The following is a 13036-nucleotide window of genomic DNA, read 5'->3' as shown; positions in this document are numbered from 1 at the left end:
CTGGAAGGGGAATGTTCTTCACCAACAGGTTCAGCCAGTGCTGCATCTGAGACCTTCAACCAGGGATGGGAGTGAGGGGGACAAAATCATCTCTCTTGGAAAATCAGTCTCCAGGGAAGGGGTGTAAAAAGCTTGTCAGTGATGAAGCCCAACTTAAAACTTCGTTTTGCAAGAAACCATCTGTGTCTTGGGCTCATCCTCACAGCACGGGCAGCAGGGGAGGGGGGGATTCCTCCCCTCTGCCCTGCTCAGGTGGGACCCCACCTGCAGTGCTGCATTCAGCTCCGGGGTCCTCAGCACTGGAAGGACAGTTACCCATTGGAGTGAGCCCAGAGGAGGCCACCAAGGTTTTAAGAAGGAGGGAGCATCTCTGCTATGAGGAAAAGCTAGGAGAATTAGGGTTTTTTCAGCCTGGAAAAGAAAAGCTTCAGGGTGACCCAATTGCAGCCTTCCTGTGCCTGAAGGGAGCCTGCAAGAAAGACGGAGACTACTTACAAGGGCTTGGAGTGACAGGCCATGGGGCAATGGCTTGACACTGACAGAAGGCACGGTTAGATGGGCTAGTGGGAATAAATTCTTCCCTGTGAGGCCCCGGCACCAGGTTGCCCAGAAAAACTGTGGCTGCCCGATCCCTGGAAGCGTTCATGTCCAGGCTGGACAGGGCTTGGAGCAACCTGGTGTAGTGGAAGTTGTCCCTACCCATGGCAGGGGGTGGAGCGGGATGATCTTTAAGTTCCGTTCCAACCCAGGCCATTCTAGGACACAGCTCCGCGACAGGAAAAGCCAGCTGTGACAGCCGCGAACGCCCGCCCCGTCCCGGGGAGCCCCAGCCGCAGCCCGGGCCGAGCGCCGGGCACCCCCCGAGCCCCGGGGGCAGAGCGGCGGTGCCCGGGAAGCGCTTCCCGTGCAGCGCCTGCCGGGAAGGAAGGAAGGAAGGTCGCGGAGGCGGAGCCGCGATCGCCGGCATGGCCGTGGCCGCCGCCGCCCGCCGCGCTCTGTCCGCGCTGCTGCTGGGCCGGGGCCCGGCGCTGCCGCCCGCGCTGCGCCTGCCCCGGCCCGCCCCGGCCCCGGTCCCGGTTCCGGCCCCGGCCCCGCTCAGCGCCGCGCTCCGCGCCTACAGCCAGGTACGGCCGCGCGAAAATGGCGGGCACCGACCCCTGCGGGAAACTGCGGCCTCCCGCTTCTCACCCGGGGGCTTTTCTCCTGTGTCCGTGACAGGTCACAGATGCCCCGTCCCAGGAAGGTCGCCTCTCAGAGCGGGAGCCCGCCTCACCCAATGCGGAAAGCGACAATGTCTACCTCGTCAGGGCACAAGGATTCCCGTTCTCGTGCACCGAGGAAGATGTCCTCACCTTCTTTGATAGTATGGGTGTTCATTTGCCTGCCTAACTGTTCTGCATGCTGGTATTGAGCCCATTAGTTCATGACTACTTAACAGAAGGAAAATTTAGAGATCGTTAGCCAGAGAAAGATGAGGTCTTAGTATTACTGCAAAATTATTCACAATTGACACGTCTAAAGGGAATAATCAGCTTACAAACTGCTGGACACTGACTAGAAGCTCCTCCTTATGGTCTCTTAAATTTAATTGGACAAGTCTTTCCCTTCTTAATCAGTGTCTCCACAGCAAAGGCAATCCAATTCAAAGTGATGCCCTTACAGACCACTATGGCTGGCCCAAACTCCTCTCTTTTCAAGAAACTGGAGGGTTTCATTGATTGCAGTGCGGTGTTGTTTTCTGATCCTAATTCATAGCTTTTACATACCTTTGTGGGGCTGATCCTCCCTACTATGCTGCATCTCCCCAGGGGCCAGATGCAAGTTTTTAAATTACTTGCTAACCTGCCAAATTAAAGCAAGTCGGTGTGACGTTAGACTTCATGGTGGAAGCGCAAGTGTTCTGCCCTTTGTTCTGCAGCGCTGAGGGGATGAGCCCTGTGTGCTGTAGATCCCCCTGTTTGATGCAGTCCTGTATGCTCCTGTGTTGTGTGTCCCTTCGTTTCCAGGCTGTAGAATTCGAAACGGTGAGAACGGGATTCACTTCCTCTTAAACAAGGATGGGAGGCGCAGGGGGGATGCCTTGATCGAGCTGGAGTCCAAAGCAGACGTCCAGAGAGCCCTGGAAAAGCACCTGAGATACATGGGCCCACGCTATGTGAAAGGTGGGCTTGGAACAGCGTGAGTTACGAGTTACATTGCAATGAAACTCCCCAGGAAAAGAGCACTCCTTGATTACTGAAGTGGGCTGGTGTGCAGGGGTGGAACCGAGCAGCAGATCAGCCACCAAGGCGCCACTGGGCCAGAAGTTCCCAGCCTGGCCAGGGAAGGCAGAGGGGCAGGACCACAGAGCATGGGCTGGGGGAGGAGACGGGATGGAGCTTTGCAGGAGGTGAAAGCTGCCGTAGGAGAGTGCCTGCAGAGTGCCTGCTGCCAGTGCCATGTGGGAAAACGCTCCGTGCCCACGTTCCTTGCAGTTTTTGAAGTCCACGACAGTGATGTGGAGAGCTTGCTGCGGAGCCTGCGGGATGAGTCACAGGCCATGAACGATGGAGTTGTGCTGCTCCGAGGCCTCCCCTTCACCTCCACTGAGGAGGACATTGCGGATTTCTTCTCAGGTAACTCAGCCTGGGCCATGCTCTTCCTTTTTACCAGGCATTCACTTCCTTAAGTTGATGCTGTTGTTCCTCAAGGAGCAAGGCAAAGCACATGCAGCCTTGAACACCTTAAACACCTCAAGGAGTTGCTGTTCCCCAGAAGTCACTCAGGCTTTCTGAGCACCCTGCAGAGTTTCCCTGCACCTCTGACCTTGTACAGGTCTAACCCAGGATTAGTACTTTCAGCGCTCCGATTTGGGGCCAGGGGAAGCAAAGGAAGGGGACCAGATGCTGTGATTTGCAGTTGGATTGCTACCAGTGCGTAATTTGGCAAACTTGAGAAGGAAGAAGGCTTGTGTGATAGTTAGAGCCCGGGTGATGCAGCGTGGGTGTTCCTAGCTGTGACATCAGGATGGGTAGGTCACATATGCCACCTGAATCCTTGTCCCATGCTCAGTGCTGGAGCAGTCTGCATCCTGGCTCCCTAAGATGATACTCTGCAGCACAAAAAGTGAAATGCACTGACTCTGACTTGAGTTTTAAAAAATGCAGGAAAAAAAGTACCATAATAAGAGAAAATTTCAAGAACATTTGTGCTCTTGATCTACTTGTTGTCTGGAACTTGGATTCAGTTACTTGAAGCCTCAAGTTGCTTCCTTTTCAAATTAAGGCTTCTGTGAAAACTGCCTCAAAGCAAACGAATTGGAGTTTAAGAAAGGTACTTAGGCCAGCATGAACAGTTGTTTCAGAACTATTTAGCTGCCCAAGTAGCTTATCAAAAACCAGAAGAATAAGGGGAAAAAAAAAAAACAAAGAGAAAGGCTTTCTGAACTATAGCACAAGTTTCTGCCACAGCCAATATGCCTTTTTCTCCCCTGCCATCTCTAGGTTTGAAAATAGCAGACATAGCTTTTATTTACCGGGGAGACAGAAGAACAGGAGAAGCTTTCGTGCAGTTTGCAGCTCCTGAAATGGCAGCTAAAGCCCTGCTACGGCACAGGGAATATATGGGAAATAGGTAGGTACATCCCTGGAGTTCAGGGGGTAGGAGAACGTGGTATGAAGCACCTGTGTGACTTGGAGCTGGCTTCCTGAAGGGTGAAGCAGCTCATCTCACACTCACAGTGCAATTAAGGAGAGCAGAGGCACCTGCAGCGCTCATAGTTTGGGGGAATTTGGGGCCTCTCAGAAAGTCTCCTGTTTTTTAGGTATTCCTGAAGACATTCTCATCCCAGTGAAAAGGGGTGACAGCCTCCAGAATGGGGAATGCTAGATAGACACGGTCTGCCCAGGCCTCAGTGCACAGGGGTCCTGCCCCTCCTTCAGACGTGTGATCCTGCCAAATTTCCACCAGGTTCCTCCATGATTTGGGCAATTTTGGCAGCCATCCCCCTACCCTTCAGCCCAGTGCCAGGCACAGCCAGCGTTTCCTCTCAAGGAGTCCCTGTTTGAAGCGCAGCTTACCTGCCTTGAGTCCATTCCCAGCAGTGACTGCTGGCCAGCACTACACCACCTCCCAGCTCTTTGGTGACCACATCCCCCCAGGGAATTTAACCATTTCGTTCTAGAGCACTGGGCCCTGTGCCACACACCTCCCAAGAGCCTCTCTCAGAAGCTCAAACAGAAGCACAGGCCACCTTTTCCCAGAATCATAATATCATTTAGGTTGAAAAAGGCCTTTAAGATCATTGTGCCCAACTATTAACCTAAACACTGCCCAGCCCATCCCCAAACCCTATCCCTAGGCACCACATTACACAGCTTTTAAACACCTCCAGAGCTGTGCTCAGAAGGGAAAACCCAAACAACCAAGGCTTCTTTTCCCTGCTGAGTTTTCTGACTTCAATAATCTGTAAAACTTTGTCTGCACCCCATATAATAAAAGAGTTTTCCAAACCTTACCTCTCCTTCTACCTACCAACTTCCTTTTATGTCCTTACTTCCTATTCCCAGGCTGCGTTTCCTTGTGTTTGTCACCCTCCCCACCCTCATTAAAAGCAAACAGCTGCTCCACAGGCAGAATTTGATTAATTAATTAATTGAATTAATAGACTCCCCTCCTCTTGAGTAGAGATTAATTCCAAATCTACTGTCAATTGTTTTTTGTCAGAACAAGAGCTGACCTGACTCGCCCACCTGAGCTCACACACCTCCATTTCCATGTGATTAGCAAAGAAATGGAGGGGCTTTCAAAACTGCTGGCAGCTTACTCCCATTCATTCTTCCTAGTTTTATCCAGAGCTGGCCTCCAGCAGTGCCCAGTGCTCACTGGGGACTCAGGAGGGCTGAGCTGTCAGCTCTGTCAGCCTGTACACAAGGTTACTTCCCCTGCTCTGGCTGCTCCCTTCAGGAAAGGAGAAAGGCCCCCTCCCTTGGATGTCCATATTTCCTTTTCATCACACTGTTCCTTCAGTGCTCTGGAAACTGCCTGGTTTAACACTGCTAGTGAAGTCCCATCAATTTCATAGGCATATGGAAAACCTTAGGTCTCCACTGAGGTATTTCCTGTGACCCTGTGCTTCTGTGATTCTGCCTGTTCTGGGACCTGTTTTGGGGCTGGGTAGGGTGTTAAATTTGGGGTTCGTAGCAATCAGTGCGGTTTGCAGAAGTGCAGGGAGGGGAAAACAGCCTCAGTTAAAGAGAACTGTGCCGGTGAAATGAATTAATTATTCAGCACCTTGGTGTGCCACGGCAGGGCTCTCACCCCCAGTACCTGAGCAGAGCCAAGGCAGGACACATCAGGAAGATACTTTCTCCAAGCCCTGAGTGCCAGGCGTGCCATGTGCTCTTTCCCTTTGGATTCCAGGTATATAGAAGTGTATGTGAGCAGAAAGCACCAGATGCAAAGGCATGTGCCCTACAGCAAGCAGGTGATGGCCTACTCCAAAGCGAGGAGAGAGTATGAGTCCATCTCTGAAGAAAGGGGCTGGAGAGACACTGGAGGCTCCGATGCTGAAGGAGAAATTAGTGAGTCTCTCCCTGTCATGAGTGTTCCTCAAGGTCCCTTCGTGTCACCCCAGTGGCTGAAAACCCCTCCAACCCCATGTGCCCACAGCTTTCACATGAGGGAGGGGGGCACTGCAAGCACTAGTGATTGTTTTTCTCTCCATTCCGCAGAATTGTGCAGGGAAGGAACAGAAAGGAACGTTTTAGAGTCTGAGAACACCCCATCACCACCACAACACTTTGTCCACATGAGGGGTTTTCCTTCCCAAGCTAGTGCCCGGGACATAATAAATGTGAGTAACAGCGAGGCTACAGCTGAAATGTGGTTATGTCATTACCAGTGCAAACCCTCAGTTAATTGTTACAGCTGCAGCAATTGCAGTCTTTTAATTAATTAGTGTCTGTTAGTCCTCAGTGCCCTGTGGCTTTGGACAGCTGTGGCCTCAGGGCCCCAACAGGGATCTGCTCCTCTCCATGAATAAAAGGGAATGAAGGCTTGCTGGGATGTGTTAATATCCATCACTAGGCTTGAGGAGCCATTGAGAATCTAAGGCAAGATTTCAGAGTAGCTGACTGCACAGAAATGGTAACAGTGTACGTGGACCTGCACTGATGCGTACAGAACATGGGTGCTGTGTGAGGAGTTTTGTTCCTGGCAGGAGTTCTATGCCAGGAGCTCACAGGGGGTGACAGGTGACTGGGGAGCGCCTCAGCTTCACGCAGATGGATCAGGGAGCCTTTTGCTACTCAGGAGCTCAGATCCCCCCCGTGGGTCAGCGGGTTTTGGGAGTAAAACCATTGAGTTTCTGGGGAATAGTGTGCATTACTGTTGTTTCTTTCTCACCAAACTCTCTTACTTTCCTCCTTTTCAGTTTTTTGCTCCGCTGAGACCCACAAGGATCTTGGTGGAATATAACTCCCATGGAGATGCCACAGGAGAGGCCGATGTGCACTTCAAGAGCCACAAGGATGCAGTCGCAGCAATGGCCAAGGAGGGGTCACAGATGGGTAAGTGAGAAAAAGAGAGGAGATCCTACAGTCCTGGGACCGAGACCTCGGAGGGTTTGGCACAGCTCATCCAGCTGCTGTTACACCCTGTGCAAAGGGATCACTTGAGTGTAGCTTTCCAAGGTGTAATGTGCCACGGGCTTTGCAAAGAGAAAAAAAAACCAATGTTAACACACGCAAGTGCCTGACCCCGGCCCAACTCTTTTCCATTCCCCAGAGTGCTGTGCCATTGAATTGTTCCTGAACGAACATCCCCAGGGAAAGGAGAACTGCTAGTGACAGCAGCACAGGCGCAGGTTTGGTAAGCGCATCCGTCTGTCCGTCCTGCTGTGTTTGTGCCAACGTGAACACGTGCCTCACGCTCACAGTCCCTGGTATTCCAACCAACCCAAGGGGTAAAACATAGAGAGGCTGAAGGGAACACCAGGTGTCCAGCCTGGATCCCACAGCCTGCACCTCCAGATTCCACAGATGCCCATCCCGCAGCCCAGAGGCAGCATGAAAAGCTCTGATGGAGTTACATTCCCTGGCAAGAAGAGGAACCATGGCTAAACGTTTCCCATAGATGTGGCTTCATAGTAATTGGTCTTTTGTAGGGCGTGGGGTTTGATGTGACCGTGGAAGGCAGTGGACAGCTTGTTCCATGAATTCCCCTCAGAAAGTGTGGGGTGGTGGTCACTGCTCCCCAAGCCCTGGCCCCTGCAGCAGGGAGGGCAGCCCACCCATCCTGGGTTTGTAATCCAGGCCAGGGATAAGTCCTTGGGGCAGGTTCAGGATGTGCACTCCCACCTCCTACCTGCATCCCACGCTTCCTTGGCAGCTCCCTCCTGTTAGTGCCTGTGGTAGGGGAATTAAACACCCCCCCGCTGTGTGCCTGTGCTGCTGCCCCACCTGAGTGTGTCCCACCTGCAGTCTGTGGTATTTTACTATTGTCCAACTGTACTATTTCATTCTAAGAGAGTATTAACTGGGAATAAAATGCAGTGGGCATTGGGGAAAAATAGGAAAGCAGTAAGCCACAGTGAGGGAGTGATTTTTATTTTTCCTCTTCCTTGTTTTAAGGCCAAGCGAACGCATTCTGTGGGTATGAGCATGAAGATCAGGTCCGTGTCACCACTCTGCGAGGAGGACGAGCTAAGATTGGTTCAGCCTTGTGTAAGAGCTTGTAACAAAAGTGATGGGCTGTGGGGAGTTGCACCAGCAGCAGCTGCAGCGGGAATGGCCAAGGCTGCAGGGTGGAGCAGTCCTGGGCTCCAGGTGCATCAGGGTGCGTTAATAAAACACCGGGATTGCCAATTAACGGCTGAGTGATCTAAGTCTTCACACAGGTGCACACCAGTGCTCTGAATCCTTTCATACCTCCAGCCCAAGGGGAATGGGATGGAAAGACGGCTCAGGAGGCAGGATATGGATGATCAAGTTTTTTTATTGTGTGGAACAAAACTAACATCAGAAAACCTGCCCCCCCATTCCCAAGGTCCAGGTGTCAGCCCAGCCTGGCATCGCACAGAGTACCTGAGCACAGAGGGAGCTGGCAGCCAGCATGGTCCCGCTCCCACCTTCCGAAATGCCAGTCCCAGGGCAGCCACCAGTGCTGTGCTCTGAAGGGGGCTCAGCCACCTCCCTCCTCCATGGACTTTAATCCTCCATTTCCAGTTTAATTCTCCCTCTGCATTGCCTGGGTGTTGTTTTCTCCTCAGGGGACGGGTCACACTGGGGTTGGGTGCAGGAATTCACACTGGTGGATGTGTACAACATGTACTCAAAGCTACTGACACTAAATTCAGTGTTTTCTCCATCCATCTCCAGAGTCTCACCCCTTCAGAGAACTCAGGAATTCACCTGAATTCCAGACTTTTGGTATTTCAACACTGTTTACAACTCCTGCCATAATTTAGGGGATAGCAGCAAAGAAATGGGTCAGGAAGCTACCCCGGGGAGCAAAAGGGCAGAAAAGAGTAGAAGCTGGGTGGCTGAACATGCCAAGTCCTAGAAGGATCTACGAGAGATGATTCCTGGTACAAACCAGCACCGACCATGTCAGTACCTCAGCTCCAAGAGGCTTTTTCTTGTGGTTCTAGCCACTCTAATGACTAGAAAATCCCCTCCAAGGAATCAACAGCTACCCCCTAACAACATCTGTACAAACCCCAGTGCATTTGTCACACCAATGCATCCATTTTCTATGAACTACAGGACATTCTGTGGTCTCAGAGACTGCAGGAGGTACCAGTAGGAAAAGGAGCAAACACTCCTATGACACAAGAAAGCCACCACTGCTTTTTGGACAAACAAAATTCCTTGAGGGAACAGTAACAAAGAACGATGAAGCCTCTCTGAACTGTATTTGCAATTAAAATTTCTAACAGGTGAAGAGTGTTCCCATTTAGTTTTGATCCAACAAAAAGTGAAACACCAGGTTTATTGTAACAACGTTTCTGTGTGCACAAGGTGGAGAGGTGGATCCAAGTGGCCCTAAACCTATGTCTGATGGGGATTGGGCCCAGCCTGTAAAGCACAGAGGGGGAACAGAACATTCACAGCTTGGTTTGGGGTATCCCTGTGCAGACTAAGCCCCTGGTCAGAGCCCTGAGCCAAGGAAATGCAGGGAGCATGTGTTCACTGGTGTCCCACCTGCCCCGCTCACACCACCCACCGGCGTTCCCAGGATAAGCCAGCCTGTCCAGGGCAAACGGAAAAGGGGAAATGGGATTTCAAGTGCAGCCAGACATGAGGAATACCAACGCTCCTGTTGGGTTTTGGGGAGCCTTTGCTCAGCAGCAGCAGCACACACCCACGCCACACACGTGAGGGCGACAACACTCCCAACTTCCACATGCAGACAACAGTTCTGGTGTGGGCAGGGGCTCCCAGAGTCCTGAGACTGCTCAGGCACACCTTGGGGCTGCTCCGTGTGACATCCCCAGTGCAATTCTCCACAGCACAGGCAGATTTTGGTACAGGGAAGGGCTCAGACTGTTGTTTCAGTAACAGGAGATTCTAAACACCAAGAAGCTGCTTCCCGTCCGACCTCCAAAGCACATGGGCAGGTGTCTTCACATTCCCCCTGAACAACTCCAGAAACACCATCAGCTACAGCCGTTGTTTGTCACCTCTGTGCCACCCATTCCCTACAAGGGGCTGCTGGAATACTGCTGGATGAGCCGCTGGTGGCAGGGGTTGCAGACGCGCTCGGGGTTGATGCTGGACGGGAGGGGCAGCTCATGCACCGAGCAGGCTTCACAGAAGGTGCCCCCACAGTTCTTGCAGATGTTCTGGAATGCAGGAAAAGGACAGAGAAGTCAAGGCGAGGTTCAGGTTCTGGCAGATCAACTTGGGAGAAAACAAACGCTGAGCTGAAGAAGGGAAGAAGCTGCTAAGGGGGAGGGAGAACAAACCACTGAACAGGGCGGAGCAGGAACCATCACCTCATCAGCATTTAACAAAGTTATGTTAAGGGCAGAGGGGCCTGCAAGGGCTCATTTCTTGGTACAAGTCACCAGCAGGAATTTGTGATTCCACCACAAAAGCCAGAGGGAACTCACAGTCACCGGCTGTGGGAGATGCCAGTACAAATCCAGGAGTTACCTTTCTCTGGCTCCGGCTGTTCTCCTCCTGGCACAGCTGGCAGATCTCGGCATGTCCAGGGCCCGACAGCTGCTCCTAAAGCCCAAGGCAAAACCAAGACATTCTGCTTTACACTGCTCCTGTGGCAGAGCTCTGTAGCAACAGAGGGGGAACTAAACATCGTTTTCACTGGGAACCAGCTGACAGAAGCAGAAATTCCCAGTGGCATCCCAGTGGCACTCTGGGAGTCTGGCTGTGCTTTGCCAGGCACACGGAGGAGGAGGAGTGGATTTTGGTCCAGCTGATTTATAGGAAAAGAGCAAAACCACCAAGAAAGAGAATCACCCACCTGCTCCTCCTGCATGCCGCTGGGTGACCTACAAGGGAACAACAGCGTCACTTGGAGCAGGCCTTCCATCACCAGCGCCTTTAAATAAAACATCTGTGCTACCAGGGAATTCCCTCACCCTGTTTTTAAAACCCTCCCCAGATTTTTCAGTAGCTCTCCTGGTTCAATGGGAAGAGCAGAAGAAAAAATTGCAAAATGCCTTCAGGAGAGCAGAGGAGAGGGAGCACGAACACAGAAAAGACTGTTGAGGTGCTAGAGCAAAACAGTTTGGAACTGGCTTTAAACACAGGCCGGCAGGTTTGATCCCTAGCCCTGCTGTCAAAAGCAGCAATGAAGTACCACAAGGCCTGTACACCATCAACCTGACCCTCACTTGCTTAAACACTCAGGTGAAACAGGGGTAAAAAGCATCTCAGGCCTGGAAGATTTTTAGTATCTTGCAAACCAGATTTGAACTGCTTTATGCTATTTTTAGGAGGATACTTTCCTGATTCACTCATCGATTAACTCACTGATTACCTCAATGAAGAGTGCCTCTCCACTGGCACTCGAGACACTGCAGCAGAGCCCTGACAGTCAGAGCATTTCCGATGGGCTGTTCCGTCCGCGAGCCAAAGCCTCAGCACTGAGCTGTGCCCAGGGGCTTTGAAAACACCTTTTAACTTCTAAAACCAAATACTAAAATCCTGCAACAACAATCTTCCTCTGTAATAATTCAGCTTGGAAACAAGTGACCTGAACCACAATTTTACACAGCCATCTTCTTAAAACCTCACTTCAGGTTCTCTTTCCCCAACAGCTTCTCTTTAGGAGGTCCAACCACCCTTCTCCTTTCCCTCACCAAATATGCTTTGGACATGAGTTCCAAAGGTCTTGCATTTGGCTTACCAAGGATTCTTGAGTCAGAAGAATTAGTAAACAGCAGATTTAGATAGAAAAAAATTCAAAGGTAAATGGGAGAAGCACAGAGCTTTCCCCATCTGAAAGCACTGATGAACAACAGAACCTCCACCTTGCTTTCGGGAGCTATGGAAAAGCGGCAGAGAACTCAACAAAGGGCATGACATTGGAAATCCTTCTTAAAAAGGGAAGTTGGACTATTCTGAACGCCCTGTTGGCACGGAAATTTGAGAAGGGGAAAGCAGGACTTTGGAAACGAGAGGCAGAAATGAGATCTGTTTCCTTCCCTACCTGTGCGGCAGGACACTGTTCTCTCTCAGCGGCTGCTTCAGTTTAGCATTTTCTTCCTGGATTCTGAGCTTCCCATCCTGCCAAAAGGAAACACTCACCCATCAGCTGCACCAGAGGAAAACTCCAGTTTCATTCCTGCCACACTGCAAGGGGAGAACTGGCACTGCTGTTCTGGGATACTGCTCTGCCCCTCCTTTGCACAGAGGGGTATCTGGGCCCCAGTCTCCCCTGGGAGCAGCTCTCCATGCTTTCCTTCAGCAGTGTACAGAGGGGACTGTGCCTCTCACAGAGGGGCAGGGGTCCCATGACCTCCTGTTACCAGAAACAGTCACCAGCAGTTCTTATTTGCAGAGCAGAGGTTGAGAACGAGGACGGGCTGAAGAGGCTTTGTAAAAGCTGACCAGAGACAAACTTTCCCAGCCAGCAAAGAAAAGAATCCTCCCCTTCTCCCTAGCTGAGATGTGGGTCACAGCTGAGCCATGAGGCCTAAAGCACTTCAATGAAATTGTGTAATATTGGTCAAATAAGACAAAACTGCACCATTCAAGCAGGACGGGGAGAAACAAAGAACTGCAGAAGCCATCTCTGGTACTGCACAGTTCTCACTGTTACAACTCAAACTGCCTGGTCAGAGTGTGTACAAATCTTCCCGAAGCTCCTCCGGTTGTGGCACATGAACGACAACCATTTATTGCCTGAGAAAGCTCAGGAAAAGCAAACGAGCCAAGCGAAACTGTTACCTCAAACCCGAGCCAAAAACCCAAGTCACGTTACCTGTCTGAGCCAATTCTTTGGGCCTTTTTTGCTTTCTTGGCTGCGCTGGTGACTGTGAGACCATCTGTCTCTTTCCCGCCTTAGCTCCAGTTCTAGGTGGCTTCTGGAATACCAGGTGGAATTGTGAATAAAGGATGGTTTTGGGACACTTAGCACTGATAACTGATGAACTGTTTGACCCTCTCTTCACACCCCTAACTCAGGAGCTAAAACTGCCTCTTGGAACCCCAAAGCTCTCTCGCAGTGTGTTAAGCCATAATGTGTCAGGATGAAAAATCTACACGTCCTTCATCTAATTCTGGTACAATTTAGCATCCAACTGATGCAAAACCAGACCCATTTGCCCATGTCCTCCTAAGCTCACCCATGCACACCCAGGACCTTGCACCAATTGCTGACCAAAGCCATTTTCTGGTTGGTTGAGCACCTTTTTGAAAAAGGAAACACAAAGCTGGGCCAGGAGGGGAAGAGGGGAAAAAACCTCTCCATGCATCCAGCAATGCTCCCACAGAATTCATCCCAGTGACCTTGCAACAAGCCACACGTGCATCAAGGCTGCAGGAGATGCTCTTCTATTTTAAGGAAAGAAATTTGTCTGTGTCCCTGA

General features: G+C 51.2%; 2 protein-coding genes across 9 annotated transcripts in view; one reads left to right on the top strand and one right to left on the bottom strand.

Moving 5' to 3' along the window:
• The first annotated feature begins 950 nt into the window (after positions 1–950).
• GRSF1 (G-rich RNA sequence binding factor 1) lies at positions 951–7848 on the top strand. Its single transcript, XM_032109297.1, has 10 exons — positions 951–1124; positions 1219–1363; positions 2007–2162; positions 2475–2615; positions 3483–3612; positions 5401–5561; positions 5712–5833; positions 6413–6548; positions 6766–6849; positions 7611–7848. Exons 1-9 carry the CDS (start codon positions 966–968, stop codon positions 6822–6824), a joined length of 1209 nt encoding a protein of 402 aa, XP_031965188.1. The 5' UTR covers positions 951–965; the 3' UTR covers positions 6825–6849; positions 7611–7848.
• A 108-nt stretch (positions 7849–7956) lies between these two features.
• RUFY3 (RUN and FYVE domain containing 3) overlaps positions 7957–13036 on the bottom strand; it is a 32784-nt gene continuing 27704 nt past the window's right edge. For 7 of the 8 annotated variants that reach the window (XM_032109287.1, XM_032109289.1, XM_032109283.1 and 4 more), the window contains 5 exons: positions 12430–12532; positions 11656–11732; positions 10465–10492; positions 10137–10211; positions 7957–9823 (listed from right to left, as the gene is read on the bottom strand). In XM_032109287.1, coding sequence (XP_031965178.1) covers positions 9680–9823; positions 10137–10211; positions 10465–10492; positions 11656–11732; positions 12430–12532 — 427 coding nt within the window. In that variant the 3' untranslated portion in view covers positions 7957–9679. Of the gene's footprint in view, positions 9824–10136; positions 10212–10464; positions 10493–11655; positions 11733–12429; positions 12533–13036 lie in introns of those variants that run through there. The other variant, XM_032109291.1, reaches the window with a different exon arrangement.

This window comes from Corvus moneduloides, chromosome 5 (assembly GCF_009650955.1).
Source record: "Corvus moneduloides isolate bCorMon1 chromosome 5, bCorMon1.pri, whole genome shotgun sequence".
NCBI lineage: Eukaryota > Metazoa > Chordata > Aves > Passeriformes > Corvidae > Corvus > Corvus moneduloides.
This window is presented reverse-complemented; position numbering and strand designations above follow the sequence as displayed.

Excerpts from the sequence above, each read along its gene's own strand:
- GRSF1 (XM_032109297.1), top strand. The coding sequence starts at position 966 with ATGGCCGTGGCCGCCGCCGCCCGCCGCGCTCTGTCCGCGCTGCTGCTG. Across the intron at positions 1,364-2,006 it reads TGTCCTCACCTTCTTTGATA|GCTGTAGAATTCGAAACGGT; the intron begins GTATGGGTGTTC and ends CTTCGTTTCCAG. Across the intron at positions 2,163-2,474 it reads GGGCCCACGCTATGTGAAAG|TTTTTGAAGTCCACGACAGT; the intron begins GTGGGCTTGGAA and ends CGTTCCTTGCAG.